Source organism: Alligator sinensis, unplaced genomic scaffold, assembly GCF_000455745.1.
Source record: "Alligator sinensis unplaced genomic scaffold, ASM45574v1 scaffold569_1, whole genome shotgun sequence".
In the NCBI taxonomy this organism is placed as follows: domain Eukaryota; kingdom Metazoa; phylum Chordata; order Crocodylia; family Alligatoridae; genus Alligator; species Alligator sinensis.
In genome coordinates this window covers 1,357,244-1,384,966 of record NW_005841914.1, presented here as the reverse complement: position 1 = coordinate 1,384,966, position 27,723 = coordinate 1,357,244, and the positions used below count along the sequence as shown (strand labels likewise).

Sequence of the window (27,723 nt, the reverse complement as noted above, 5' to 3'; positions counted from 1 at the left end):
GAGATGGAAGGATTTGAAGAAGATTCAGAGCCAAGAAGGAATAGAAAGAAGCTTATGGCTATCTTTTCAAAGTAAGTTGTCATGGCTAGCCATGAGAAAATGTCTGATGGCTCCCCTGCATCCAGTATTTCTCTCTTTTTTTTTTTTTTTTATTAGAGAAGTTCTATACTCGCCTATGTTTAATTAATTAAACTTGATAGTTTTCAGGTATAACTATCAGGAAGAAATCAGTTTGCCTATGGCATTACCTGCGTGTTGGTAAGGTCTTCAGCTGACTTGGTCACCAGCCCTTCAAAACTAAGCCATGAGGTTCAATCTGCAGGGAATCTTTTGTGGTGGTGAAGCCCCCCCAGTACTCAGATTTCAGGATTGGAACCTTAATTGCTTTGGTAAAAACTGCTCCAAAAACAAAATTCCTGTTTTGAAATATTCACTAAGTCACTTTAGAATTTTAACACTCAGATTCTTAAGGAATTCCAATATATTTTTCTATATAGCCAGGCTCTCTCTAGTCCTGGGTATCAGCAGGGCAGAGATTCGAGCACAGTGGTTTTCAGTCTTTTTTCATTTGCGGACCCCTAAAAAATTCGGAACGGAGGTGCGGACTCCTTTGAAAATTTCAAATGGATGTCACTTTGAATTGTAAGTGTGGGTATTCGCATGGTTTTCATCAATCACAGTTGTCGTTTGCAGCCCCCTTGGATGTAGTCTGTGGACCCCCAGGGGTCTGCGGACCACAGGTTGAAAACCACTGTTCTAGTGGCTAGAGCTCCGTGCTTTAAACAAGGAGACCCAGATTGTAATGCAGGCTCTGCCACTTGAGCTGCTGTGCCAACCTACTGTTTAAAATGCATCTTGTTTAGGAGCTGATACTGAATCCAGGTAAATATCCTCCTTCCCCCTCCACCACTCCACCTGCCCAGTGTGATCCGTTCAACTACCAAGGGGGGAAAACAACACTAGAGAGAAGCAGGAATAACAGTGAAGAATAAGGGCAAATGTTCAGCTGATATGTACTGAGAGAAAACAAGCAAGTTAAACATTGACTGTTCAAAAAAGAAAAGAAATCACTTTGGAAGTTCAGTGTCTCCAACTATTTTTCTTTGATATATTTATAGAGATAGATAAATATCTAAATAATGCCTGATGTCTTCATATCTCAGTACCTTTCAGGTATTTAGGAACTAAAATGATGTCTCCCCCCTCAATTCTTTAAGTCTATTTTTATCCTTTAGTCTGTTGCTGCTGTTCTTAAACTTGTAGGCATTTCTCAAGAACTTAGGCAAAAAAGGCTTGGGAAAGGATAAGAGCACCATTTCATTTGTGGCATCATGATTCATCTGTTCTGTGTATGGGATTTTTTTTTTAAATTTTTTAAAGATTTAAATCCTATTTTTAGACATGAAAATACTTGTTTATGAAGTTTCTTTCTGCTTTGAGAGATTTAAATGTCAGTTGCCAAAAACTTTTTTCTTTAGTTTTATCTCTGGGAATCAGCGAATGAAAATTTTCATATGTTCAGGTGTTAATGCCTACACACAAAAAAGAAGAGTACTTACCATCACTAGATGGCAGAGTTGCTTTTCTTTAGTTTGCACCTTGATGGCTTGATTTTTATATAACAGTGTGGTCTGAGATGGTACTTTCAGTATCTGTAAGCAATTTAGCTTTGTGAAGTCATCTTTTCTTTAATAAGGAAAGCTTTTCCTCCTGGCTCAATTGAGTTAGATTTGGGGGTTAAGGGAAGAGGACTCTTGTAATCCATTTATATAGTGTGTCTGGAAAGGAGGGAATTGGTGTGTGCATTGTGAATGCCATATTTTTTGTGCGTCTAGACTATTCTCTTCAACAACAGATAACTTGAAAAAAATTGGGGGGGGTGGGGAGGAAGAGGAAAGATGGGATAGTATTGTCTTAATTGCAGTTTCCATCTCTTGCTTACCCTGGTGTACCTTTCTCTGTTTAAAGCTAAGCCACTGACTGCTTTGGTAAGTAATGCAGTTCTGCTGCTGCTGCTGTTTCAACTTTGGATCCCATCTTTTAGGAGGCATGATATATTTGCACCTTCTAGATTAACCAAAGTAGGTTTAATAAAGCACAAGCTTTTGTGAGCTATAGCTTACTAAATCAGTGTGCTTGCACTCTTTTTCTCTCTTCACCCCCCCCCCCCCTTTTAGTTTCTCTCTAAGGTGCAAATCTACCTTGCCTCCTACTTGACTTCAAACTAACACGGCTAACTATGTCTCCCTCATTATTTACCTGGAGCAAGTGTCTTTTCAGATTACGTTCCTTTGTGAGGTCTGAAAAGAATCCGGACACTGGCTTATTTGTTTGGTTACCTTTTTCAGACTATAGGTAGAGGTAGGAGATAAGTTATGGCTTTAGGAATGAGTGTCAAGAAATGCCTTTTAAAAAAAAAAAATTAAAACAGATTTTTAAAATGTCATGAGCTTTAAATGATCAGCAGCTAGCGTTTCTGTGTAGGTTTTGTGTGGCATGGAATAATAATATCCTACACTGTGAAAGTATCTTAAAAAGATAATTGATAAAGAGAAAAAATAAATGCTTGCAGAAGAGGCTCTCTGAGCCCTAAGACAAAAGTTCTACCTCCTTTTTCAGAACATGTTTAATGAATGGATGGTCTTTTACAAATCAAGCATGTTTTAAAAACCCAAGAGCTAAGACCAGATTGAAAGCAGTGGTAAGTCTGCAAGCAAATGGTGTGCTTTTTGTTTGTTTGTTTTTGGACCCCAAAGCTAGGTCCAAATGCACTGGCTTGTGTTCTGGATTTTATGTGGCATGAGGAAACCCTGTGGAGAAATGCATAAAGTTACATCCTGAACCAATATAGCAGAGCATAATGGCATAATGTCACACTACTGTGCTGCTTGTAGTTTTGGACCCTAGCATGGTCAGACCTAGCCTAGGTATCTTGGCAAGGTGATACCCTAAACTTGGTAGGCATACCCTCAAATAAAGTACAGTAATAGCTCTATGAGCATGTGAGCTTGCATCGATCTAGTTTTCCATGGAAAATAAAAATTTGTGAGTTACTGGCTTCCAAAAATGGATTGGAAGCGAGGGGAGGAGCTTTAAGATTCAGATAAGTTCACTAAGGCACCCCCGGGGAAGACCAGGACCAACCATAAAACTCCTGGAAGGCTGCTTCAGGCTTAATACCAGGAAAAACTCCTTCACAGTCAGGGTGTCCAGACTCTGGAATAAACTCCCTCCAGAGGTGGTGCAGTCACCTAACCTGGAGGGCTTCAAGAGGAGACTGACTGGACAGTCACCTCGCTGGGGTCACTTGACCCCGGTTGTCTTCCTGCCTAGAGCGAGAGGGCTGGACCCAGTGATCTATGAGGTCCCTTCCAGCCCCTAACAATCTATGAATTGATGAAAGATAGGGTGATGGGAAATAATGGAGTTTTCATGATATCTCCCAAGTATTTTAGTTATGCTCTGAAACATGCATGTTGCTTTAATAAAGTAGTTTGGGACAAATTAGTTTTGATTTCTGTTGCAGAGGAAACTTACTGTATAGAAGGTTTGAGTTGAAGCAGCAACAGCTGGCTGTCAGTTGAGATGCTTTAAACCAATAACAGTTTTCTGGGGGTGGTGTGCTGGGCAAAGGCATATTTTGCTGACACTTTGTTGACAGAAGTCTTAGCCAAAGGTGATTGCTTTATGCAGAAAATGCTGAGCCACAGCTGACTATTTCATTTTCTTTCCTTACCAAGGTGAATGGCGAGTGCTTGTGGGCCAAGACATGTGTTTAAGTGTTGATTTCTTACCGCATCTCCTAGTAATCTTGTGAATAAGAATAAAATGAAAGTTCTGGGCAATTTGAATGGTTTAAAATGAGTTTAGAAGCTACAGAAAGTGTCCCTGAATTCTTTTTGTGGCTTGGGGAGGTTGAAGACATTTGATCATTTTGAAGACGGCTGTGGCTTGTCATTCACTGGCTGGTGACCTTGTTAGAATACACTTGACTAAGTGCCAGGATTCAAACCACAACCAAACCTCATTTTGTTAAATAGTCAGCTGTCTTGGTTAATTGCATTAAATCTATCTTGTCGTTTATTGAAATGGAATTACTAAATTCAAAGTAGAACGTGTGGTTTCCTGTGAGGATGTCTTTGTGGTAGTGGAGTCACCACTGTAAATCTAAAATACTCTGATTTTAGCTTTTTTTTTTTTTTTTTTTTTTTTTTTTTTTTTTTTTTTTTTTTTTTTTTTTTTTTTTTTTTTTTTTTTTTTTTTTTTTTTTTTTTTTTTTTTTTTTTTTTTTTTTTTTTTTTTTTTTTTTTTTTTTTTTTTTTTTTTTTTTTTTTTTTTTTTTTTTTTTTTTTTTTTTTTTTTTTTTTTTTTTTTTTTTTTTTTTTTTTTTTTTTTTTTTTCTAATTACTTCTGTGTAGCCATGTTGGTTGAATTTTCAAAGAAAAAAAAGGGGGCGGGGGTTAGTTACTCTGCACTCGAATCCTTGGCAATCATTCATCAGGTCATGTGCCAGAAACCTTCTCACATCCTGTTAACTACTGCAATGTGTAAGAATTTGATAGGTATAAAACTGGTTCTCTCTGTCTCATCTGCAGCTTCTGAGTTCTTTTTTTTTTCCTGTGCTTAAGCATTTGTGGTTCTTACAAGTGCTGAAAGGAAAGAGGCTGAACTTCAGCAACACCTGTAAGAGTGGCTTTCTCAGCATTTGCTAGTCATGGTTTTCAAGCTCAAATTGCAAGTAAAGGCATGGCAAAGAAGTGCAAAGACCTCGGTGAGATGTAGCAAAATAGTGCATGATTTTGAAGGGAATCATGAACAGGGATCCTGGTTTTCTCTGATTTAAAAAAAAAAAAAAAATCCCTAATTTTCAGGTTAAAAAAGTAACCCAAAATCCATTTTTCTGTGATTTTTAAATGAAATACCCCTAATATATAGATATCAAAATGAAACACCACTAGATATACATATAATGGAAAAATTGAAATTTGGGGTTCCTTTTTTTAACCCCAAAATTGGGGATTTTTTTTAAATTGGAGAAAAGCAGGATCTCTGATTGTGAAGCACATAGAGCATACATGATGATAGGACAGTGACTGTTCCACTTATTGTGTTGCGACAACACCACCGCTATGAACTACTAACTAATTTAAGTGTTTGGTTTTCCTTGAATCTTTAAGGAAGCCACGTGTCATGATCTCAGTTTGTCTCATGCTGCATCGATATCTTTTTTCTTTTTTTTTTTTTTTTTTTTTAAGTGTGGAAAACATTCTGTAAGTAAACCAGAATTTCAGTTTAATTTGATATTGTGGGATCTGCTTTTCATTTTCTGGAAACAGCAGAAATTCTCTGTCAAACATCCTGTATTTTAAATGCTAATGCAAATAGCCAGCTTGATGGCCTGAAGCCCTCCATAGATGTGAAATGTAGGGCACTCAACAGCAATGTGTGTCCTACAAATACCCCTGTCACTGTACTTGAAAACCCAAAGGGGAAGAATTTCCATAGTGGCCAGAGCAAAGTTCAGTCCCCTCTTTGGTTACTCACCTCCTTGGTAGCTGCAGGTATCCAGTTGTAACGTTTTCTGATGTGGAAATGAGATGGCAATTCAACTTTGGTTTATTTTTGGCGGCTGTTAATTCTGGGGTTTTCTTTTGCTCCATATCTATGCCGGTTTCATTGCAAATAGTTAGAAAAAACCAACACTGGATTTCTGTAGGTTGGTTCTCTTATGAGACTTTTTGTGATGAGGGCCACATTAGAGAGAGCTGTTGCCCTACAACAAAAATGCTATGTCTTTTTAAGGACATGATGGGAAAATATAATGTTCGTGTTAAATTATATTTTCCTACGTATGGATAAGGAAGTGAGACCATCTTCAAAGGTCCTGTAGCATTTATTAGTTAATGCCAAACTAACCTTGACCGAATTGGCTGACTTAATCCAGTGGTATTAAGTACCAATTCTCTTGATTTGCCCTGGATGTCACTAGAAGGTGTTCATAGTACCTTCATAATATGGTACGGTGATCACGTACTACGTCAACCACCTCCTGTGCTGTGGTTATCTTTTTAACTTTCCTATGGAATAAGCATGCAGTCAAGCGATCAGTAATGTTATGGTATTGCATTGTTAAACTCGGCAAGGATTACTGTCATAATAAGGCTTTCTATTCTGGAAGCTCTTCTTTTTATCAGGTCAGGAAACTTACAGGAGATAAGATTCTGCAGAAATGAGTATTTGTATGACATTTCTTGAAAAACAGGAGACCAGGGGTGGTGCACAAAGAAATGTCAAGGTATCATTGTGTGCTGTGTAGTGCGTTGCATTGTAAGACCACTGAAAAACAGCTTCACTGAGTCGTTCTTATTTTCTACCCTTTACACTGACGGTTAAGTTAAGGCCCCATAGGCTACAGTCATTTTAGCAAATGCATTAATTCCAAATTAAGTAGTATATCTTATCTTTTGAATTTTTTTTAACTTTAATTGAATACTTTGATTGCTGTTTTGGTTTTAGATCTTAGAAAAACTTGCCATTGTTACTTCTTCCTGAATTGTGGAGAGTGCTAGCTTTTTTTTTTTTCCAGCTCCTTTCCTATAACTTTTTTGCCTTGGGCTGCTGTAGCTAAAGTTCTCATTCTTGGTAGGACTTGACCATTTTATACAAGATCATATAAAAAACTATTTTTGATGTTCCTTCATGCTGCTTGCATTCCAGTTCAGTGTTGGGACCGTGTCCCCACACACATACATGCACTCTTTATGGAGCCTGAAAGGAAGGCATCTCACCTTGTCGTGCTGATTCATTGAAGCGCTTTGATTGATGAAAGTGGCTAATCCTTGAGATCTCTAGTGACAAAAGGAAATCTTAATTTATAAACTAGAAAAGGGTGTACCATGAGCTCATGTTACATACAGGCAAACTGAAGGCTCTCTTCTTCCAGAGTGACAAAATTGGACAATTTTATTTGGAAACCTCTCATAAATCCTTGTGTTAGTCATCTGCAGCCTTCTTGTCCCTTCTGGTTTAATTCAACTAAGAAATGTTTTAAGTTGAGGATGAACTACATTGCTATTGTCTTAAAGAAAACTTATTCAGGACCAAGATATGGCTTGTTCTCAGCATAAGCATAATATAGTGAAGTCAGACACTTGTCCATTGTCTTGCTGTAGATTTTGATTGTTGAAGTGCTGCATGCACTTCCTTTGTAAAAAATGTAACAACATGTTTAAATACTTTAATGTCATACTCTGTAATACCAATAAACACTTTAAAAAGCTGTTTAGGTTATTCTAAGACTTAAACTCTTTAACATTTAGGTGACATTTAAAGGTAAAAAAAAACCATACTAATAAGCTTAGTTTCAATGATAAAATGTAGTAGTTTTAAGATAGTGATGCCGGAAGATAAAAAGTCAGTCAAGCCTGTGTCTCTGTGTGTTGTCTTTAAAATTTCAAGATTGGAGTGGTTTGGCATACTTTAAATAGATTCTTGCCTTTTAAATGTCAACAGAATGTCTTTTTAGTTCTAAGTGTATGCTTATGGTTAGTTAAATGCTTAAGCAATGCCTAGGCTCAGAACAAAGAAGGAGAACTCTAAACTTTTAAAAATAAAGAAAAAGAAAAAAAATGTCAGTGTTCCTTACTTATTCTGTCTTAATAATAGTTATAGTAAACTTTGTTTTAACTGTTGATATTGCAGCCTGTTTGTTATCTGCAAATCAAGCAAACTTCTCAGTGTTCTGTATGTCATTTCCAGCAACAGATTTTTAGAATTGGCTTGTACAGTAAAAGCTCTGTTATCTGGCATCCCCTGGGAATGGGGGATGCCAGTTAATCAAATATTCCGGTTAATTAAATGTGTGTCATTTGGTGCACTCCCCGGCATCAGTGCGCCGGAGGACAGGGAGGCCTGCGCAGGCTGCTTTGCCCTGGGCCGAAGAAGTGGCAAGAACTCTGCTCGCCGTGGCGGCAAAACCCAGAAGTGGTACTTCCCATTTTGCTTTTGCCGTGTCCCTTGGATGCTGGTTAATAGAGTTTTCCGGCTAATAGTGCTGGTTAACACAGCTTTTGCTGTACTTGGCAGTTTGGTCAATGAGGCTGGATAAAATCCAGCTTGTGCTTCTGCAGCTGAACGCTAGTGGAGCAGAGAAACGTCTTGTTCTCGTCCCAGAAAAGGCAAAGCAGGCATGACTGGGAAGTTGCACAGGGAGCAGATACTGTGATGTAATTTTCAGTTTTGACAAGGTCACTTTAGCCATCAGCCATACAATAAAAGACATAGAAACAATGGCCCTTTTCAGAGATCAAGGATGAAAATAATAAACTTTTTTTTAAGGTTACAACAAGGAATTGAGAAACCTTTCAAGAGGCCTGTACAAGAAGGGTGTTCAGCCTGAGTTGTCATGCTTTTAATTACTTTAATTTGTTTCTGATAAAATATGGGCAAACCTAGAGAGGTATCTCATCAATAAACTGAGAGACTGCTGGGGGGGTGGGGGGAAGAGGGGAGAGCAAGGGGGTGGGAAACAAGGTTCAAGCATGGAGCCATTGAATAAGAGACGAGGGTTGAGATGTGTTGGAGGTAAATACAGAAGAAAGACAAGTCTAGGGAGGAATCCTGGGACCTCTGCAACAATGAACCTATAACAGTAGACAAATGAAACATTGGAAACAATCATATTGCAAGCCTTAACTTTAGGAGATCTGAAATAAGGTTAACATGCTTTGGAGTGTAAAAACCACAAGTACTTTTTACATAAAAGAAGCACAGCTGTGTTCTTTAAGAAGGCATGTGGGTATTAATTGACCACCTACATTTCAGTGAAAAATAGCAAGTACCTTATTTCACTGGGCAGTTGCATTAAAATTGTTCTTCAGAGGAGTGTGGAACATTGTGCTTACACTATAATGTCTCTTCTAAGTAATGAAGGAAACAAACCATCCGAGCCATCTTTCAGATCAAGAGAGCTTATTCTTGAAGTGATTCCTATCTTGGTTTGGCTTCTCCCTCTGTTCAAACCTTGCTTTTAGCCAAATTTAGTTACCAAGCAACTGTCTTTCATAAGTTTATTCTTCTTCAACTAATAGCTCAGTCTAATGGTGTATGATGGCTATCCAGTAAGCAGTAAAACCAACATACCTTTTGATTTGTGCTTTTTGGACTTTGTTAATTTTGTTATTCAATGAAGGAACATGGCTGGAATTGATAATTAACCCCGGAAAATGAACTGTTGTTTCCTGTTGTTTTTCAGGGTGGATGTTAATAAGGACAGAAAGATAAGCGCTAAAGAGATGCAGCGCTGGATCATGGAGAAGACAGAAGAGCATTTTCAGGAAGCTGTAGAAGAGAACAAAATGCACTTCAGAGCAGTGGACCCTGATGGTGATGGTAGGAGAGCAGTGTTTATTTTGCCTTTTACAAGTAGCTGGTTTGTGACATAAGTTTATAGCAGCTAGAAAGCCCATCTGGTAGTTGTCCTGAAGATCTACTCAGAAACCACATCCTAGTCCCTTCAAAATCCCGAGTCCAGTTTCATCCTTGCATTTGTGTTGTGCCTTGGGGTAATCAGTAGAAGAATCTTCACTCTAGGGCCTACCTGCTAGGGATTTTTCTTTTTCTAATTATTTTCTATCACTGGTATCACTTGACCAGTATCGGTAAAAATTAAACTCTGAAATAGATGCGTCATTGTGTATCAGTCACTTGGGGACATATACATGACATAAGTGCGCTCATACAGTTTTGTGTTAACTGTGTAAAAACACATTTCAGTATTAGGGTTTTCATCATTTATTAGCGCAGGGTTAGCAATGGTGGTTTGAAAAATTTCCCTGGTATTGCCCAGGCTTGATTTGCCTTTTTCTTGACTTTGATTTCTCGAAAGAGAGCATTTTAAATAGTCGCACTAAAAATAGGGCAAATACACGCATTTCTGCGAACTAGACAAATGTAGCCATTTGCTCTTTGTTAGGCTTGTAGTGAGACATTTACCATCTGTAACAGAAAATAAGCTTAGAATAGTTTCCATTGAGTCAGACTGAACCCATAGGCAGCCCATCTCAATGAAAATAATGTGGCCGCAATCCCCCCTTGGAAATGCATATGAATTCCTTCTGACATGCAATAGTAGAATTGTGACCCTTGCAAAAGGCAGCCAGAAGAATATTTTAGGCCTTAGCATTACGGGAAGGAATCCGAAGTCTCCAGAAGATGCCTCGCAGATATGATGTTGATGATGATTAGCCATGATGAAATGTACAGTCATTGGGTTATGAGTTGAAATAGATTAATGTAATTCTCATGAAATGCAGGAGCATCTCATGAAATGCAGGGTTTTGGCAGATGGCACAGTAAGAAACAATACCAAAACCTGTTTTAAATGTTTTTGAAGATGCTACGATATTTTCGGTGTCTGAGATGCAACTCTCTTTTATAGGCCATGTGTCTTGGGATGAGTATAAAATTAAGTTTCTGGCAAGCAAGGGGTTTAATGAAAAAGAAGTTGCAGAGAAGATCAAAAACAACGAAGAGCTAAAAATTGATGAAGAAAGTAAGTATAGTCAGCTGCTGCTACCTGCGTGACTTTCTGGTGGGGGAGTTGAATGATAAAATGTGTGGTAGGTGTGTTGGGGTGGTCTGCAGTCTTTGCTGACCCCTGAATTGAGTAATATATGTTAGAAAGCATCATGTTGTGGTCTCTGTGGCTGTTGTATAACATTGGCGGGTCTCCAGTCATGGACTAAGGGCAAGATTCACAAAGGGACTTGGGCATAGTACTGCTAAGCATCCCCGTGCCTACAAAGCAGGTATCCTGTTCTGGGAGGGGAATTGATGAACCAAAGTTAGATGCATCAATTCCCTCTACTTTTAAATAACATGGGACTTGCAATGCTGAACATGGTGAGCTAGGTGGCGAATGGCAGATCCAGACAGTAGCAATTTTGGGTGTGTTTAGAAGATGCTGACTACATTGAACTTGTTATGGAGCTGGTTGTGGGAATGTGTAGCTGGGGAATGGATTTAAGTAGGATTCACATACATAAACAGTCAGCTCAGGCAGGATGACTGTTCCTGGCCATGGATAGTAGCTGAACTTTTAAGCTCCTTTAGTTTTTTGGGCAAGATTTTCCAGAAATTTTAGCCCCTGGAAAGTGTCAGTTTAATCAGACTAAGCAGGCTTTTTAGACTCGTGTGTCTAACTTTATGAAAAAACTTAATCAGTCTCTCAAAATCCAGATGAAAAAAATTATCTTGGAGCTGAATTCCTTCCTTTGTTTATTTTTTTATCTTCATTACTAGTCGTAGAAGATGAGGGTTGGAAGGAGGTCACATCTAATCCAACCCCCTGCTCAAAGCAGGACCGTCCCCAACTAGATCATCCCAGCCAGGGCTTTGTTGAGCCGGGCCTTAAAAATCTCCGAGGCTGGAGATTCTACCACCTCTCCGGGTAACCTGTTCCAGTGCTTCACCACCCTCCTATAAAATGGAAATAGGATTTTGTTCTTTGATCCTAATAGTTCTGCACTAACTTGGCATCTTCATTCAAGCATTCTTCTTAAAAGCACTAATGATTAAGACTTTATTATTTTTTATGAACAGTTCTCATTTACAGTGAAAGCTCTGCTGTCCAGCATCCCCTGGGAATGGGGGATGCTGGATAACAAAATATGCCGGTTAATTGAGCAGCCCGAACAGGCGTCCTTGGCTGTTCAGGCCGCCGCTTCTCCCACCGAGTTCGGGGTGTTGCTGCCCCTCCTGTGGCATCACTGCCCCTCCCACGGGCCCTGTGGGCCCCGCGGGATGGGGAGGCAGACCCCACGCAGCCTGTTATGCCCCTGGGCCATGGGGGCTTGGCAGCACAGGCTGGTTTGCCCCTGGCCGTGGGGGCTCGGAGAAACCGGAAGTGCCCACGGTGGGCATTTCCAGTTTCATTTTGCCTTACAAGCCAGCATGCCGGTTAACAGAGCATGCCGACTTGTAAGGTGCCAGGTAACGGAACTTTTACTGTACTTGAGTTCTACATCTTAATTTACATGTGGCCTAAATAGCTCAGTTTTGTGTCTTCTAAGCAGTCATTGCTTAAAGCAACTTTTTAAGGTATGTGATCTTTTGAGATTCCATAACCTTATACAGATTCTTTTCGGAAAGCATTGCAGAGTCTGTAGAACAGTCTATCTTAGTGGTATTTTGTTGGCATGTTGGAAAAAAATGGCAAGAGAAGAAAACGCTGACCAGCGTGGCAAGTGGGGGGGCTGCAGCTGCTGCCGCCACCGTGCAGCCCCGACGGGTGAGCCTGGAGCTGGCACAGGGCTGGGTTACAAGCTGGTGCAGAGTGTGGGGGACAAGTGGCCCCTCGCCCGGCCCGTGGCTGGTGCCCTGCATTGTAGCTGCTCGCAGCCTGCGTGGGGCTGCCTGTGCCTGCTCAGGACAGCCCCACGTGGCCTGCGAGCAGCTGCAGCAGGGAGTGCCGGCCACGGTGTGGGTGAGGGGCTGCTTTTCCCCGCACTCCGCACCAGCCCCTTCCCTGCCGGCGAGCAGGGAGTCGGGGCTGTGCACTGCCCCCATTCTGTACCATGGGGCTGGGAATGAGCGGGCACAGGAGCACAGGGCCCGCACCAGTGTCCCAGGGCTAGTGGCAGCAGGGCCCAGAGCAGGGCAGCGGGGGTACAGGGTCCCGAGCAGCAGGGGCTCTATGGAGCCGAGCCAGCTCCCCCCTCTCCCTGCTCTGGGCCCCACCGGTGCTGGCTCTGGGACATTGGCCTGAAGACATTGGGACATAGGTCCCAAGATGGTGACCAGGGGGTGGGGCACCTGTCAAGGGGTGGGGCTACCCATGTGTCCCTCAACCGCTTGCCAAAACAGGTTAAGCGGCCCTCTGCCCGAGATAATTGCCTGCCCCTGACCTAGGAGCACTGTGACTGTGTATAACAAATAAGTCTCTTTTTCACAGTAGCTGCTACCAGCGAGGGTGGATGCTGATGGGGAGGGTGAACAGCTCATGTCCAGATTTTTCCACCCCCTATTGTTTTTCACTTTAGCTTCCATCAGTCTAAGGTTTCAGAAGTTCCGATCAAGAGCTTGAAAGTTTGTACTGTAGGTTTAACTGCATACTTAATAAACAGTACACTGTGCTTACAGTGATGTGATAATGCATATTTTCCATGTGTTGTTAGTGTCTGTGTTAAACTGTTTAATTGTAGCAAAGGAAAGTCTGCAGATCTTTCTTGCGGGGGGCAGAGGAAGCTGTTTGCATGTGCACATATGTGCATGTGTATATAAATACGAGCATGTTGATGTGCACACACTCTGTACTGTGGTAGAAACTAGCACCAGCACTGCCTTGCTGTCAACACTGCCATGCCATACATTACCTCTATACCCTCCCTGAGTCTGACTCTGATCCTCATCCTCTGCATGATCTACTCTGCTTTTTGCTTCCTACCTTATATGCTGCTGTTTTGGCTTGTCCCCTCTCTGATCTAGTGCATGCGATGCATAGAGGCTGCCCATGCTACTTGTGGCCCTTGTATGCCTGAGCTAAGACATACAGAATAGAGACTAGTTCATTTCAAATGACCTTAAATTTTTCACCATTTCTATATGGTGCAAAAAGGAGAAGTCTAGCTTGATAAGAACAGTCATCCTTTTGCATCACTTTAGCAACTTGCTGTTGAAACAGCCCTGGTTTTCCAAAGACAGCTATGCTGTAGTAATTGTTACCTTTCCTGTCCTGTATGTGTTTGAATGCGCTGTTAACCTGAATGAGACATCAAGACTTAGCTCTTCCTTGCAGGAATTAGTCACTGAAAACTGGGTTATCATCATTATGCTTTCCATTTATCAAAAAAGCAACTACAATGCAAATAGACCTTTGAATTTTATGCAGTACAGGTGTTTTCCCGGCTGCGGTTTATGGCAGTGTGGTTAACTACAGTTTACAGGAATGCTGATCAGATAAACTGTTTTTAAGATTTGCTTAATAAGGAAATTGTGTGTATGGTTCATGGTAAGACCTAAGCAACCTACAATAACCGAGCCTTGTTTGGGAAAATGTAGACTACTTTTGTACCACTTCCTGACTCTGAGGATACACAGAATTGCTTATGTACTCTCACTGATGGAATGTGGGTGGTTTTCGTTAACAAAAAAAGATTGGTGCCTTAAGACTGCTAAAGGCCTTTAATTAAGTCTTTGACTGTCCAAAGCACTTATCACCCAAACAACACCTGTTAAAGCAAATGAAAATAAGCCTGTTTTTGTTAACTTTGTTCTGATATCAAAATATTTTCACTTTGAGTAAATAAGTATAACATCAGGGTTTTCTGGAGGTTTGGAAGTAGTCAGAGGCATTGTTACATGCAGTGTGGCGCTGGCCTGCAGCATTCAAGTAGTTATATTGGGACTTCTAAGACTTGGGGATGCCCTCCAGTAGTTTGGTGATGCATAAATGGATGTTTCTAGTTCCTTCTAGGTATGCAAGTCTGCACTGGAGAAGGGCAGCTCTGAGGCACAATTCAACAGTCATTTGAATATTTTGGGTCAGCATTATTTGTGCAGTATAAACCAACATTACTGCTAATGTAGGCTTAACTGGTCTTAGTGGAAGTTCTTCCATTAACTTCGTAGGCCTTGGGGCAGACCCCTAATGATGGTAGGAATGCCCAACAGGAAAATGGGCTGGTTTTGTTCTTTTTTTCACTGAATACTGTAAAAGTTCTAACTCCTGGATACCACCTAAATGCTTTCTAGCTGGGGAAAGAGAAATTGTTGTCAGAAATGGGACAGATGCTAAGAGCTTTCAGGATTCCTCTCAACCTCTGCAAAATCATGAAGTAATACTTTCAGGACTATCCATACTCCTGACCCTTTTTTTTTTTTTTTTTTTTGCCTTCCTTTATTTTCAATATTTTTAACACCATCCAAATGTGTACTAAAGCAAATCCCCAAACGGATAAAATGATCTTCCTGAGCCAAGAATGCAAACTAATTCTCGATGTGATCTGGCGACATTGCAGAGTTCTGACAAATTCTTTCTAAATGTATGGCGGTAAGTTTTTGCACAACAGGCAGGATTTCCAACATGTGTGACTTAAATGCTCCAAATAGGAGAAAACTTTATGCACATATTTTTTCAAGTTATTTCCTGTTTAGGATTGTCTAGGTGTATTGCAAACCTGCATACTCTATGATGCAGGTCTAAAATAAAACCTGTAATGTATTTTGTATGGAAACAAGTGGTAAGATACTGGGGTTTTTTTCAGTTAGTCAAATTTAGGAGAAAAATTCACTTAAAATTGCTTGTCAGACATGATGTGAAGAAAAAAATGAAAGGAACCATAGCGTAAGGTGGTTTCTTTTGTTCCGATATAACTCTGCATGTGGTCAAATTTACATCTTCATACAGCAAAAAATTTCCACGTATTAGAAAGATTATAACAAAAACTTAAGAATTTGCAAGATTTGGCTATGTAAAGCAGCCAGATTTTTAATCGATATAACATAGAACTAACATAGAATGCTCTTGAGCTACTGAAAGAAGGAAAGTGAACACTTTTGTTTTAAACTCTTTGAAAATTAGATATGCTTTATTGTGTAGCATTTATAATTAAGGCTGTCTGAGCATTTCCATTCAAAGGCGTGCCTTGCTTTACATCTTCTGTTTTTCAAAGCATTTTTGGGCCCAAATCTGACAGACTTATTCAGTAAATGAGGGAATATAGTGTTTTGGGGGATTGGAGGGTTCTTTGCAGGTTAGAAAGCTTTAGATATGAAGAGCAGGGGAAGAAACATTCTCCATAACTTTTTTCCCCCTTTTTAATCAAACCTTTAAGTACAATTCTAGCTGTTCTACTTGCTGAGACCCTGGAAGTTTAGCAAGGCCCAGGCCTCTTATCAAGAAGTGCTTTTGATTCTTGGGGTGAAATTTGACTTTTAGCCACAAAATAAACCTGAGAAAAATTCACTTAATACATTCTGTACAAGTGAACTAATTTTAATTTAAAGAAGTACTAAGGAAGAAAACAGCCCTGCTCCTGCTATATGTGTAATGTATACAATGAAAGGAACCAAAGCGTAAGGTGGTTTCTTTCTTTTCTTCCGATATAACTCTGTGAGCATGTGGTTAAATTTATTGGATGTGCACTTTTTATATACTCTCGTCATTGCGGCATCTTAGCAGCTTGCAGTCAATGTAAAAAGGAGACAGTTTTTCTAAAAATGTGTTTGTTTAAACTTGCCTGTATCTGGAGTTCCTACTGGAAGCCTTAAAGCCTTCATCCATGATACAATTTGAATTTCATTCTGGTGTCTCTGACGTTAGCAGAAGGCAGCATGAATCTAATGTTACTATTGTTATCCCCATGCAAGAAGAGATTAGGTTTCTTAGAAACCGTCTTCCCCCTCCCCCCCATTAACATGGAGAACAGGGGTGGGCAAAATGCAGCCTGCCAGGCCATTCTATCCAGCCTGTGGGGCCCCTAAAATATTTAGAAAATTAATATTTATCTGCCCCTGGCTGCCTGTCACGCGGCTCTCGATGGCTTGCCAAAACTCAGTAAGCGGCCCTCTGCCCAAAATAGTTGCCCGCCCCTGATGGTAGAGAATGAGGGATTTGTGTGTCTCATGAGTATCATGGGTCCTTGGTTAACTAGTCTGATACTCTCACAGTTAGACTTAGAGGAGTGAGAGGAGAACAAACAGGAAACAAAACCGTGGCAAAAATAAATGTCAGTATAAAAAAACAGCAGGGGTCCTACTAGAAGCAATGAGAAGCTGTTTATCAGGACTGCAGCTAGGCCAGCAAATGTTATTTTTGTTTGGTCCTGAACCAAGGATTTCGATGCTGGCCTGAGGGAGGAGGAGACGCTGATGGATATTTGGGAGGAAGGAGAGAAAACGTCAGTGCAGTCTGCTGCTTCCAGCTCAAATGGAGGTAATTGGGCTATGTAGAACTTACCAACATTTGCAAGAAGAGAGTAAGGTTTAGGTGAGGGAAAGCCCATATATAAACTTCTCTGTTTTTAATTCTGGTCTTTAATTGTCACATACCATTGGGTGATTGAATAGGTCGTGCTTTGTTTAAGGAAGTTGTTTAACTGTATCAATTTAAACTGCTGCGGTCACAAACCCTAGCGGTAGTAAACAGATGAATTCCTGCTCGGATGGTAGTCCCAGAGCTTTGGATTGCCAAGGTCTGCCCTTTGGAGACATGAAGGAAGTTAGTGAGGGAGTAAAGGGGACTAAGACGCAGTTTGTTCTACATCTACAGCAAGAATGATGCTCCTGTTACTTAATTTCTTTTTTTAATATGCCCAGCTGTTTTCAGAGATGTATAGCTTATGTGATGAACCCAGCTCAAGAGTGCAGCAGCCAAATGTTTACAAGTATTTTTAAAAATATACTGTATATCCATTCTTCATTTGCTAAAAATTCTGTTGTTTCACAAATGAAAACATTGTCTAGTCTTTTTGGTAGTATTTGCATTTTGGCGGGGGGGAGGGAATTTCCAAGGTGCAAAAATAGTACTCCCACTCCTTCCCAAAAATGCCATTTTTAGAACTACAGAAAAAAAATCTTATTCAGAAATTTTTGACCAGCTTTATTTTTAAGGCAGATAGGCTCTGAATATGTGTCTATTAGGTTGGCTTCCATTAAAGTTATCCTTTTTGCAGTCCTGGAGTTTATGTATGTAGGGACACTCACTAAAAATGCTTTAAGTGAGATATGGGATAATATAGAAGATGCCAAGGCTTTTAATAGTGGGCATAATTATTTTTCATTATGTTTTAATGTAATATGTTTTTGAAACACTCCATTTCCCTCTTTTCCCCTTTCCAGTGTTGATTCTCTCTAACTTTCATGATAAAGTGTTGGCTTTAGCTTCCTTGCATTGACTAGCAAATCGGCTTAAGTCAGTTGAGTTCCTACTCATTTGGAAAGTTTCTAGAGATCTGGTGGCTGTGGGAAGGAGGTAGTCATGGGAAGATGGTATCTGAACAGTAGTGGGAGGTCTGGCTCCATTAAGGAGAACATCTTGAAACAGAAGAGATGAGTGCTACGCTCAATGGGATGGAGGCTAGAGAGTTTTGAAGGAACAGTAATAACAAGAGAGTCTGAGACACAGGGTGGAAGGTAGGTCAAAGAGATGATTGCACGCAGAGGAAGATATTAGTTGGGTTGTGATTGCTGAGGAAGAGACTCCATGTAACCTCTGTGTCAGTACTAGGACTGTGCAAAACTTCAGTCCCTGATTCGATTCAGTGGAGATTCGGAGGGGGCGGGCGCAGGCACTCCTGTGGGACGCTCCATCTGCCCCAGCATCACAGCGTTCATGAGCCGTGCTGGTACCTCGAGCTATGTAGAAAAAGTATTTAAAGCTGTGTCTATGGCCGAATCGCTGATTCTCTGAATCAGCATCGAATCATCAGATTCGGATTCAGCCGAATTGAATCGGGGACAGTGATCCGAATCAACAGATCGAATCACTGTCCCCGATTTGGGCCGAATCTGAATTGAATAGGACCCGCTTCACACACCCTTAGTCAGTACTGTCAGACCATAGAGTCCTGTGTCCAGTTTTGGCCCCCCCCACTACAGAAGGGTTATGTACAAATATGTATGTGGGATGTGGACAAATTGGAGAGAGTCCAGCAGAGGGAAATGAAAATGGTTAGCGGGCTGGGGGACATGACATGTGAGGAGGGGCTGAGGGAACTAGGCTTGTTTAGTCTGCAGAAGAGGAGACTGAGTGGGTGCTGAATAGCATCCTTCAACTACCTTGAAGCGGGGTCCAAAGAGGATGGAGCTGGGCTGTTCTTGGTGGTGGCAGATGGCAGAACAAGGAGCAATGGGCTCAAGTTGCAGCAAGGGAAGTTTAGGTTGGATATTAGGAAACACTTTCTCATGAGGAGGGTAGTAAAGCACTGGAACAGGTGTCCCAGAGAGGTGGTAGACTCTCCATCCTTGGAGGTTTTTAAGACCTGGCTAGACAAAGCCCTGGCTGGGATGATCTAGTTGGGGCTGGTCCTGCTTTGAGCAGGGGGTTGGACTAGATGTGACCTCCTGAGGTCCCTTCCAACCCTCATTTTTTATGATTCTGTCTTGTCGTCTGTCTTTAAAATAGTCATACACAAGCTAAGATAACATAGGGGTGCCAACAGCTTCATTTTCTTTGCATCTGACCCAAACTGGGTAGATACTCTGAAATACTTAACAGTTAATGTAGCACAGAAATCTTGGTGGGAGATGGTCAAGGAAGTCTGAAGTGATGCTGTGACCCACTTCAGTAAGGTGGCCATCTCTTTTGTCTTTTCTGAGCTAGTTATAAACATGGTACTAGGGGGCAGTATGATGCTGAAGATACCCTTTCAGTAGAAATGTAAAACTATAGTCTGACCAATTGTTAAAAAAATGTTATGGCTCTTTGGCTGTAGTTTAACTAGAATAATTACATTTTATTGAATTAAATGATCTGCTTACTATACTAATGTGTCATGTGAATAAATAGCTATTTTCATAGCCTATGTAGTTGCAAGTTGGGGGTGTGTAAAATCAGAAGGATATGGGGTTAAACTGAGCATTTCACTCCAAAATATCCCATTTTGATGATGTAACCAAGCCAGATTTCAGTTTAACAACACAGGCTAATTTTCTCCATGATTCTCTCGCTCCCCCTGCTGTCCCCAACAAAAAATACTTAAATATACAATAAAAGGGGGGAGAACCCCTATTAGGTAGGCAATACAGTATTCAGGTTTGGGATATTTTTCTTTACAGAGTTGATTATTACAAACATTGTCTTTAATTTCTAGCACAAGAAGTTCTAGATAACCTGAAAGATCGTTGGTACCAAGCTGACAACCCCCCTGCTGATCTATTGCTGAATGAGGGAGAGTTTTTGTCCTTTCTTCATCCGGAGCACAGCAGAGGGATGCTGAAGTTTATGGTCAAAGAAATCATCCGTGATCTTGGTATGTGAGTTTAAATCCTGTACAGTTTGGAAATGTCTCCCCTACAAAACTTTCTGGAACTATGTTCCATCCTGGTGGTGTCCTGAAACAAGTCTGAATAATATGATTTGGTCCCGAGTATATGGAAAGGACCAAACTGTTCATTCAGAGTTGTAATCTGCTATCAAATCCATGCATTTGTACCAGTAACGTTCCTTTTCCTTACATTGCTGGTGAATGATCTGACCACTGGCCATTACGAGAAAATTGTCTGCTGTAAGGATGTCACAACAGGTTTTGGCTCACTTCATACAGGCCAGACCAAACCCTATTACAACATTAGCTGGGTACGTCTGCTTTTTCTTCCAAGGTTACTCAACCAGTTACATTTCAGTATAGATCAGCTTGATTGGTTTTCTCGGTGTTTTGAGATACCGAAGTATGACACAATAGCACCACGTTTGTACTTTCCAGGCACTACTTACTAGGGGTTTGCACTGAATTTTGCTTCACTTATGCTAACATAATGGTCCGGATTGCTAAGAATTCAACACGTCATCTTATTGCCACAAAATTATCACTTAAAACTAGTGATGAGAGTTCAGCAGTATTACCTCTGCATTTTTCATTGAAAAAAATAAATAAAAAAAGAACTTGGCCTGTGCAAAGTAGCTGGTATTCAATTCAGATTCGGGGGAACAGTGATTTGATTGGGTGATTTGAATCACTGTCCCGATTTGATTCAGCCAAATCTGATTTGGAGATTTGGCTGCTGCCGAATCTCCGACTTGGCCATGCTCATCCTCCCCAGCCCGACAATGGCTGTCCCACCTGCCCCAGCTCCCGGCACTTAGGGGAAAAAAAAACCCTGGCTCAGCAGGTGCTTCTGGGTGGGGGGTGATCCCTACTGCCCCACGCTGCATGGGGGGGCTCTGCATGAATCTTTTCTGAAGATTCGGAGAGCTTTGAATCTATCTGGACCTTTAAATTGGTCCCCTGATTTGAATCAGAGATGCGGCCACCGAATCAGGCCAAATCTCCTCTGAATTGAATCGCCACCTGAACCTTTGCACAGCCCTAAAAAGAACTACAGTTTTTATCTAGGGTCTTGAATATTTTTTGTAGGTGTGATAGGTGCTCCTGGTTTATACAGGATACATATATCAAACATTGAGCAATGTTTCTTTACCGTTCTGTTAAAACAATTATGCTTTAACCTTTATATCATTCACAAGCTATATCAAATATACAGAATATAAATTGCAGTAACCATTATTGGACTACTGTCCCAACTGCTTTATATGTTTACATTTCCTCTGTCACCATGTTAATTAGAATGGTCAAAGGTTTTTTTTTTAATTTGATAGAACTGTGTGTGGACACGCGCACATGAGAAATATGGTAAAATGGGCTCGTGTTAGGTTTTGTGAAATATACCTAGAAATCTCTGTAGGTTTCCTCGAAACATGACATGATCCAAAAATGTTATCAAAAAAGAGGGTTTCCTATTCTGATAAAGAAGCAGTTACCACATGTTAGCTTCCCTACATCATTTATTTAAGGGTAATAAGTTCATAAGAGTAGGAATGGAGCGATCACCAAGAGGTCTTATTTTGGTGAGTTACATGTTCAAGAAGAAATCCAACTTCTATGCCCTTCAGAAAAGCATCCACTAGAGTAAATTTCAAATAAATGCAAGTTAGTTCTTCAGACATGCAGAGTTTTACTGTATAAACCTGCAATCCATTCACAAACTCACACTGTGAAGACTTTAAAAATACTGTTACCAACATAGTTTGTACTGCAGAGCTGTCTGTGCTAAATATATCTGCACAAGGGAACTGTATAAATGCTCATGAGAACTGGAAGCACATGCTCAGCATTCATAAATCCCAAACTTACCAGCTTTGAAAGGGAACTCATCCTTTTAAAGTACAAGGTGAAGTGGAGGCAACAAGTTTTGTCCGTTCTGTAGTCACACTAACTGGTGCACAAAACTCTGTAGTGAGTGTGCTTAGATATGTCTTAGTGAATTGCATGGGGGGGGTTTCCAGGCAAAAAATAATTTTTAATAATAATATAGTCCAGAGTTTTGTCTTTGATCACTGAGGCGTGTCAGTATTGTAACATAACTAGTTTCATTTTTAAAAGAAACTGGTTACTTTTGGTCTCTATCTATAGGTGAGACATAATACAAATAGTGCACGATTCACTTGTCTCTGTTCCAATTTAGATCAGAGATGACCTGGATCCTAGCTATAATAAACAGGAGCTCAAGAACTGGTTGCACCTATGAAGTTGGGTTTGAACTGGAAACTAAGGGCACCTATACATGAGCAGCAAGGCTGCTCTGACACGATGCAATTACAGCATGTGCATCAGCACCCTGCACTTAAAAATGGCGGCAGAGGCGCTTTACCTAAAGGTCATCGAACTAGCTTGAGTTAAAGTGACCCTGCTGCCATTTTTAAGCACGGGGATGCTGATACATGAGATGCTATGGGTGCTTTAATTACAGTGGGTCTCGGAGCCACTCTAATTAAAGTGTCCCCCTCACCCTACCCCCAACCTCCGCAGTACTTGTATAAATGCCCTAAAGGCTCTGGCTTAGCTAGGAAGCTCCTTGATCGGTTGCATGTTTGTTGGAGGGGAGGGTGTTGTATTTTCTTGGGTTTTTTTAATTGTAAGCAACCTAGAATTAAATATGTAAATGTATATTAAACCTAGTTCAAGTAACACATTCAATAATTTCCTTGCTTACAGCTGGGAAGAATGGAAACTGTGGTGTCAGTACTACTGAAAGCTTTGAGTTTTAGGAATAGGTTTCGTCTTGTTTTTCAATGGTCACTTGCAAGTTAAGCGCTCTTCATTCTATTGGTTTGGCTTATATTGCAGATCAAGATGGTGATAAGAAACTTACTCTTTCCGAGTTCATTTCCTTGCCTGTTGGTACAGTGGAGAATCAGCAAGCTCAGGATATTGATGACGATTGGGTGAAAGACCGAAAGAAAGAATTTGAGGAAGTTATTGATTCCAATCATGATGGCATCGTCACAATGGAAGAGTTGGAGGTAGGTGTCTCTGACATTATCGTTTTTAGTGTTGAAAAAAATGCACGATGGATCTATTAATAGCTACTACACAGAACAGTCGGATGTATCTTCTGGCATCTCTGAACCAATGATTGTGGATGCCAGGAAGAGTAATGGCCATAAGATAAATTACTCTAGACATACCCAGCTCAATACTCTTCCTCTAAAGCATCTACTCATGCCATTGTCAAAGATAGCTACTGGGCTAGATGGACCATTGGTCTAACCCAGTATGGCACTTCATGTTCATTATGTTCTTAAAATCACTTGGGATTTTCCAAATAGTGTGTGACAGACACCATTCCAAAGAACGCAGAGTCAAAAAGCACTCCCATTGTCAGATGACGGCAAAGGTGCAGTTTTTGGATGTTTTAGCACATAATATACCTAAGAACCATGAGAGAGACACTAGAGTATTGTAGAGGAAAAATGTTCCCCAATTTAGCAATTTTTCCCTTTTATGTATATTGCCCTAAATAGGTTGTTTTCTTAGTTTGTAGTACATGAAAGCAAGCCACAGGCTGTGGTAGGGTTACAGATTTTTGGGAGGTTACTCATTTTCAGATAGGAAGAATGATTCAAATAAGAACCTATATATTCACATTAAAGCTTTAAAAAAAGAATGTGCATACACTCTAGTTTTTAATTTATTTATAAGTTTCCAAATCAGGTTGTGCCATTGCACAAAAGCACTCACTGCATGTTGTGCAGTCAAAGATCTCAGTTGCGAAAAGACTAGATTGTTAGATGCAAGAGAATTGGAGATGACTCATGTGGGACAGCAATCTGTCCTAGGTAATATGAGGGAGTCATAATTGAAATCTCTTCTTGCTGCCTCCAGAGTCTTAATGGTGACAACTTGCAATGTGAGGGGAAAGGCAGCAAGATCTGTGAGCAATAAAAAGAACAAAATTCCAGGAAGCAAGTGGATGTTTTTATATTTGGGTTTAATAAAGGAGTAAGCAGTTGCCAAAAACCAAAGAAGTTCATGCTTATGGAATCAAAAATCAGAATAATAGAAAATGGAGGTGGATGCATAAATAGATGGCCCAAAATCTTATTAGAGAAATTGGATTGAGTCAGAGAGTGTTATGATGTAGATAAGTTATACAGGGATAATTAAATGAAACCTCCTGTACAGTGAAAAGAGGAATCTGGCTAACTGTGGAGAACATGCCTAGATGATTGCTCAGTTCATATTGGTGCCTAAACCCTGTTACCACTTGAGCACTACACTTGATACCCCTGGCTGTATGAAAAGGTCTGTAGAGTTTTGAGTGCACATGATTAAGACCCTGGGTCTACATCTCATACGTGTGTTAACATGGCGCATCATGCTGTGGAATCCGCACCTGCCTCCTGCAAAAGTGAAATCCTCCTTGAAGCACCTACAAATATGTAAAGCCTTTCATCCTTGTACTGTCAGTTTTTAGCTTGAGATCTGATGCAATTGTAGGTAAAGGCATGGAGTCTTGCTGCAGCTATGTAGAGCTGTATAGGTTTCGTAATGCGGGACTGACAGATCCTGGACCAAAAACCATACAAGAGATCTCAAGGCTTACAGTTCATATCTTAATCTTTTGCTCTTTTTCATCTTGTTTTCAGTTTTAGGGTTCAAGACCAAAAGTTTTATCATGTAAATGTGTGTGTAACATTACTAATTCAGTACTGAAACTGGGGCATTCTTAGTAATTTTATCTAACCAGGTGATCACGTTCGTTGGGGTTTTTTTCTTATTTGTTTCCGAATAAGTCATTTTGAGAGTGTTTTAATCTGGATCTTTTTCTAGTTACCATGTAAAAAAAATCTGCTAAGCTGACATTTTGAGAGAGAAATCCATGGCATCTTGGTATCACTATAGTAGAACATTTTGCTCATTCATGAGACTTGATGAGCAAAAAGTAACATGAATTCAAAAAGCTGGAGGTCATATGGTCAAAGGGATCCTACCTAGCCAGTATAATTTGCCTAAGAAAAGGGAAATGCTAATAGACAAGATCTCCAATGTTAACTAGCCTTGATGGGCCAAATCAATCACTACTCTGGTTTGGGATCTTTCTCTGCTTGATTCTAGATCTTCCTGAGCTCTTTCACATTTGGCATTGCAGGAGAACACTAACTTTTTCATCAAACTGTTGAAATACTGGCTGCAGTTACTCCTCATGAAGCAACCTCAGGGGGAGAGAGACGGGTAGTAGTAGAGAGGGGTCTTTGAAATGAAAGGTGTTAACCAGGCAGAAAGGTGCATTTATTGGCTTTGCACCAGTTACAGTCATTTTGGGGTGTTATGGTATCCTTTGTCCCTCAGACCTTTGGGGAGAGGCATGGGTCCTGAAATATGGCTTGGAAACAGGTGATGCCCCCAGTGGTGGAAAATGATGATCTTTGTCATCTGTTATAGGAATACATGGATCCTATGAATGAATACAATGCCCTAAATGAAGCCAAGCAAATGATAGCAGTGGCTGATGAGAACCAGAACCATCACTTGGAGCCGGATGAAATCCTGAAATACAGCGAGTACTTCACTGGCAGCAAGCTGATGGACTATGCTCGTAATGTCCACGAGGAGTTCTGATCCTTGCTCGTCTCCCACAGAGCTCTGAAGCACCTTTTTGCTTTCCAAAAAAAACAAACTAAATAACCTTGCTGCTATCTGTGTTGTGTGCGTAAGATGTGTTGTCCTAGACTTAAAGCCGTCCATATACAAGACCTACAGCTCTCTTGCCTTCAGCATAAAGAAAAAATGGGCTGTAAGTAACAAGGCAGGATTCGGACCGACTCAATTCACACTACCTTGTATAATTATTATAGCTGGGAGTTCAGCTGCGTTAGGCTCACTGTACTTTATGAAGGCATCTTAAATATTTAACTTCTGGGTTTGATGTTGCCTTCGAAGCTGCTGATCTAAGAAAATCATCATAAAAACGAAGATTCTCCAATGTTAACAAAGGGGAACCGTGTTTCAGATGTCTGTTCTATCAGCATTCTAGGAAATCCAGGAATAAATTGATTGGAAAGCTGTTTGCTTCACTTGGCCCAGTACCTTTTTATATTTAGTGACATGGAGAAGAATTTTCAGCTTATAAAATCAACTGTAGACTGCATTGGATGCTGGTTCTCCTAATGAAAATAGGCTGCTAAGTTTGGTTTTTGGCAGTCTTTTATGTATATATTCATTTAATTCCCTTAAAATTATTCCTTTTTTCACACTGTCAGTGGCCCCTCTAGTACAGTCAGAGCACATCCTCTTTATATGTTACATGTACTGTGACAGCTAAGGTGCTCATTAGTAGTCACCATTCATTGCTTTTGGCTGGAACAGCTTACGCCAAGTCTTAGGAAAATGTGAAGCCTGCTGTATTGATTTGTTAGAAGGTTTTTGAACAGAGTATTTTCATAGCAATCTCCTGGAAGCAGCCCTGTTGCTGAAAGAGCATGCAGCTGCCAAGAGGGGCAAGGATAGCCATAGTGCAGAAAAGAGCCTCTTGTCTCTGCATTTTTTGGTTGATCTTCCCTGCGTTTTTCACATTGACTTTCAGGATGGGTGACCAGTGTTGGAAACTAGTACGTTTCTCCTTCCAAGCATGGTTCTAGCAGCCTGAAAAATCACTTTCCCTTTGACACAGGAGTCCGTCAATCTGATGCTTTACAAAACCAGATTTGTTTTCCTGTTAAAGCAAATGAAAATTGGCTTTCAATCTGCCGGATTTTATACTTGCAAGTGGGGGAAATGGAGAAGTTCATTTAAATCACTTTCATTTTAGGGCTGAAGCTCTCGTTCTGTGAACTTGCAGGATTCTTCAATGAGCAAAACCTGGATTTGGCTTTTTGCACTATGAACCGTGTCGCAGCTAATGAAAATCAAGACTTTCAGATTAGAGAAATGTGTGCAGCTGCTTGCTTCAGTCTCACAAACTGATGGTGCTTTTATGCGTAGGAAAGTTAGGAGAGTGGAACTAGTATTGACCTCTGCTGGTTTAATTCGTTTCTCTCTTCACTGTGGTCCAGCAGAGGCAGCTTAAAACCCTTGAGGGTGTTGTGAGCTTTCTAGTTAATCTATTTTTTGGGTCTTATCTTTGGAGAATCTTGCAAAACAAGGGCAATATCCACTACTGTTTAAAATAGAAAATGTGTTTAATTCTAGCCTCACCTTTGTAAAAGCCCATCTTTTGGGTGGCTGCCTGAAATTCCAACCAAGATGTTGTTATATTTGATTGATTAAATTTATTCTCATAATATAATGTAAATAGAAGTTTTTGCTTTTTGTTTTGAATGTGTCCCCTTATTTTGGTTAAATGGCTCGCATCAGTGTCTTTTTATATACATTTACCTTTTTGCATTAAATATATTTTCTTTGTGCTTTGGAAACCATCCAGCATTTAGCTTTTTCATTAAGCAAAAAAATTTAAAAACATAAGGCTTCAGATGAAAGAAATCTCAATTTCGAAACTTGAAAGGTGAAGAAGATAGCTAGCAGGGGGAAATCTTGGTGAGGGTAGCCACAAGTAGCTGGATCTCTTTGCTTGAGCAGCTCTACAGAAGCTAAGTTAGACGAGACTTTAATTAGATCAGGCACTTGGTTGTAACTGGGTTGCTGTGAGGGCCAGACTTGGAAGAAAACAGGTGAGAGACAGGATTTATAATGTCACAGGATGTGAAACATGGCATCTAGGTATATG

The 27,723-nt window shown here is 40.4% G+C and overlaps 1 protein-coding gene across 1 annotated transcript in view; it reads left to right on the top strand.

Moving 5' to 3' along the window:
* The window catches only part of SDF4 (stromal cell derived factor 4), a 29,027-nt gene extending 1,615 nt beyond the window's left edge, over positions 1-27,412 (top strand). The window contains exons 3-8 of the mRNA XM_006018809.3: positions 1-71; positions 9,254-9,390; positions 10,439-10,552; positions 19,812-19,970; positions 22,845-23,020; positions 25,443-27,412. The exon at positions 1-71 is cut by the window's left edge and continues 296 nt beyond it. Coding sequence (XP_006018871.1) covers positions 1-71; positions 9,254-9,390; positions 10,439-10,552; positions 19,812-19,970; positions 22,845-23,020; positions 25,443-25,619 — 834 coding nt within the window. The 3' untranslated portion in view covers positions 25,620-27,412. The remainder of the gene's footprint in view (positions 72-9,253; positions 9,391-10,438; positions 10,553-19,811; positions 19,971-22,844; positions 23,021-25,442) is intronic.
* Positions 27,413-27,723: the final 311 nt, after the last annotated feature.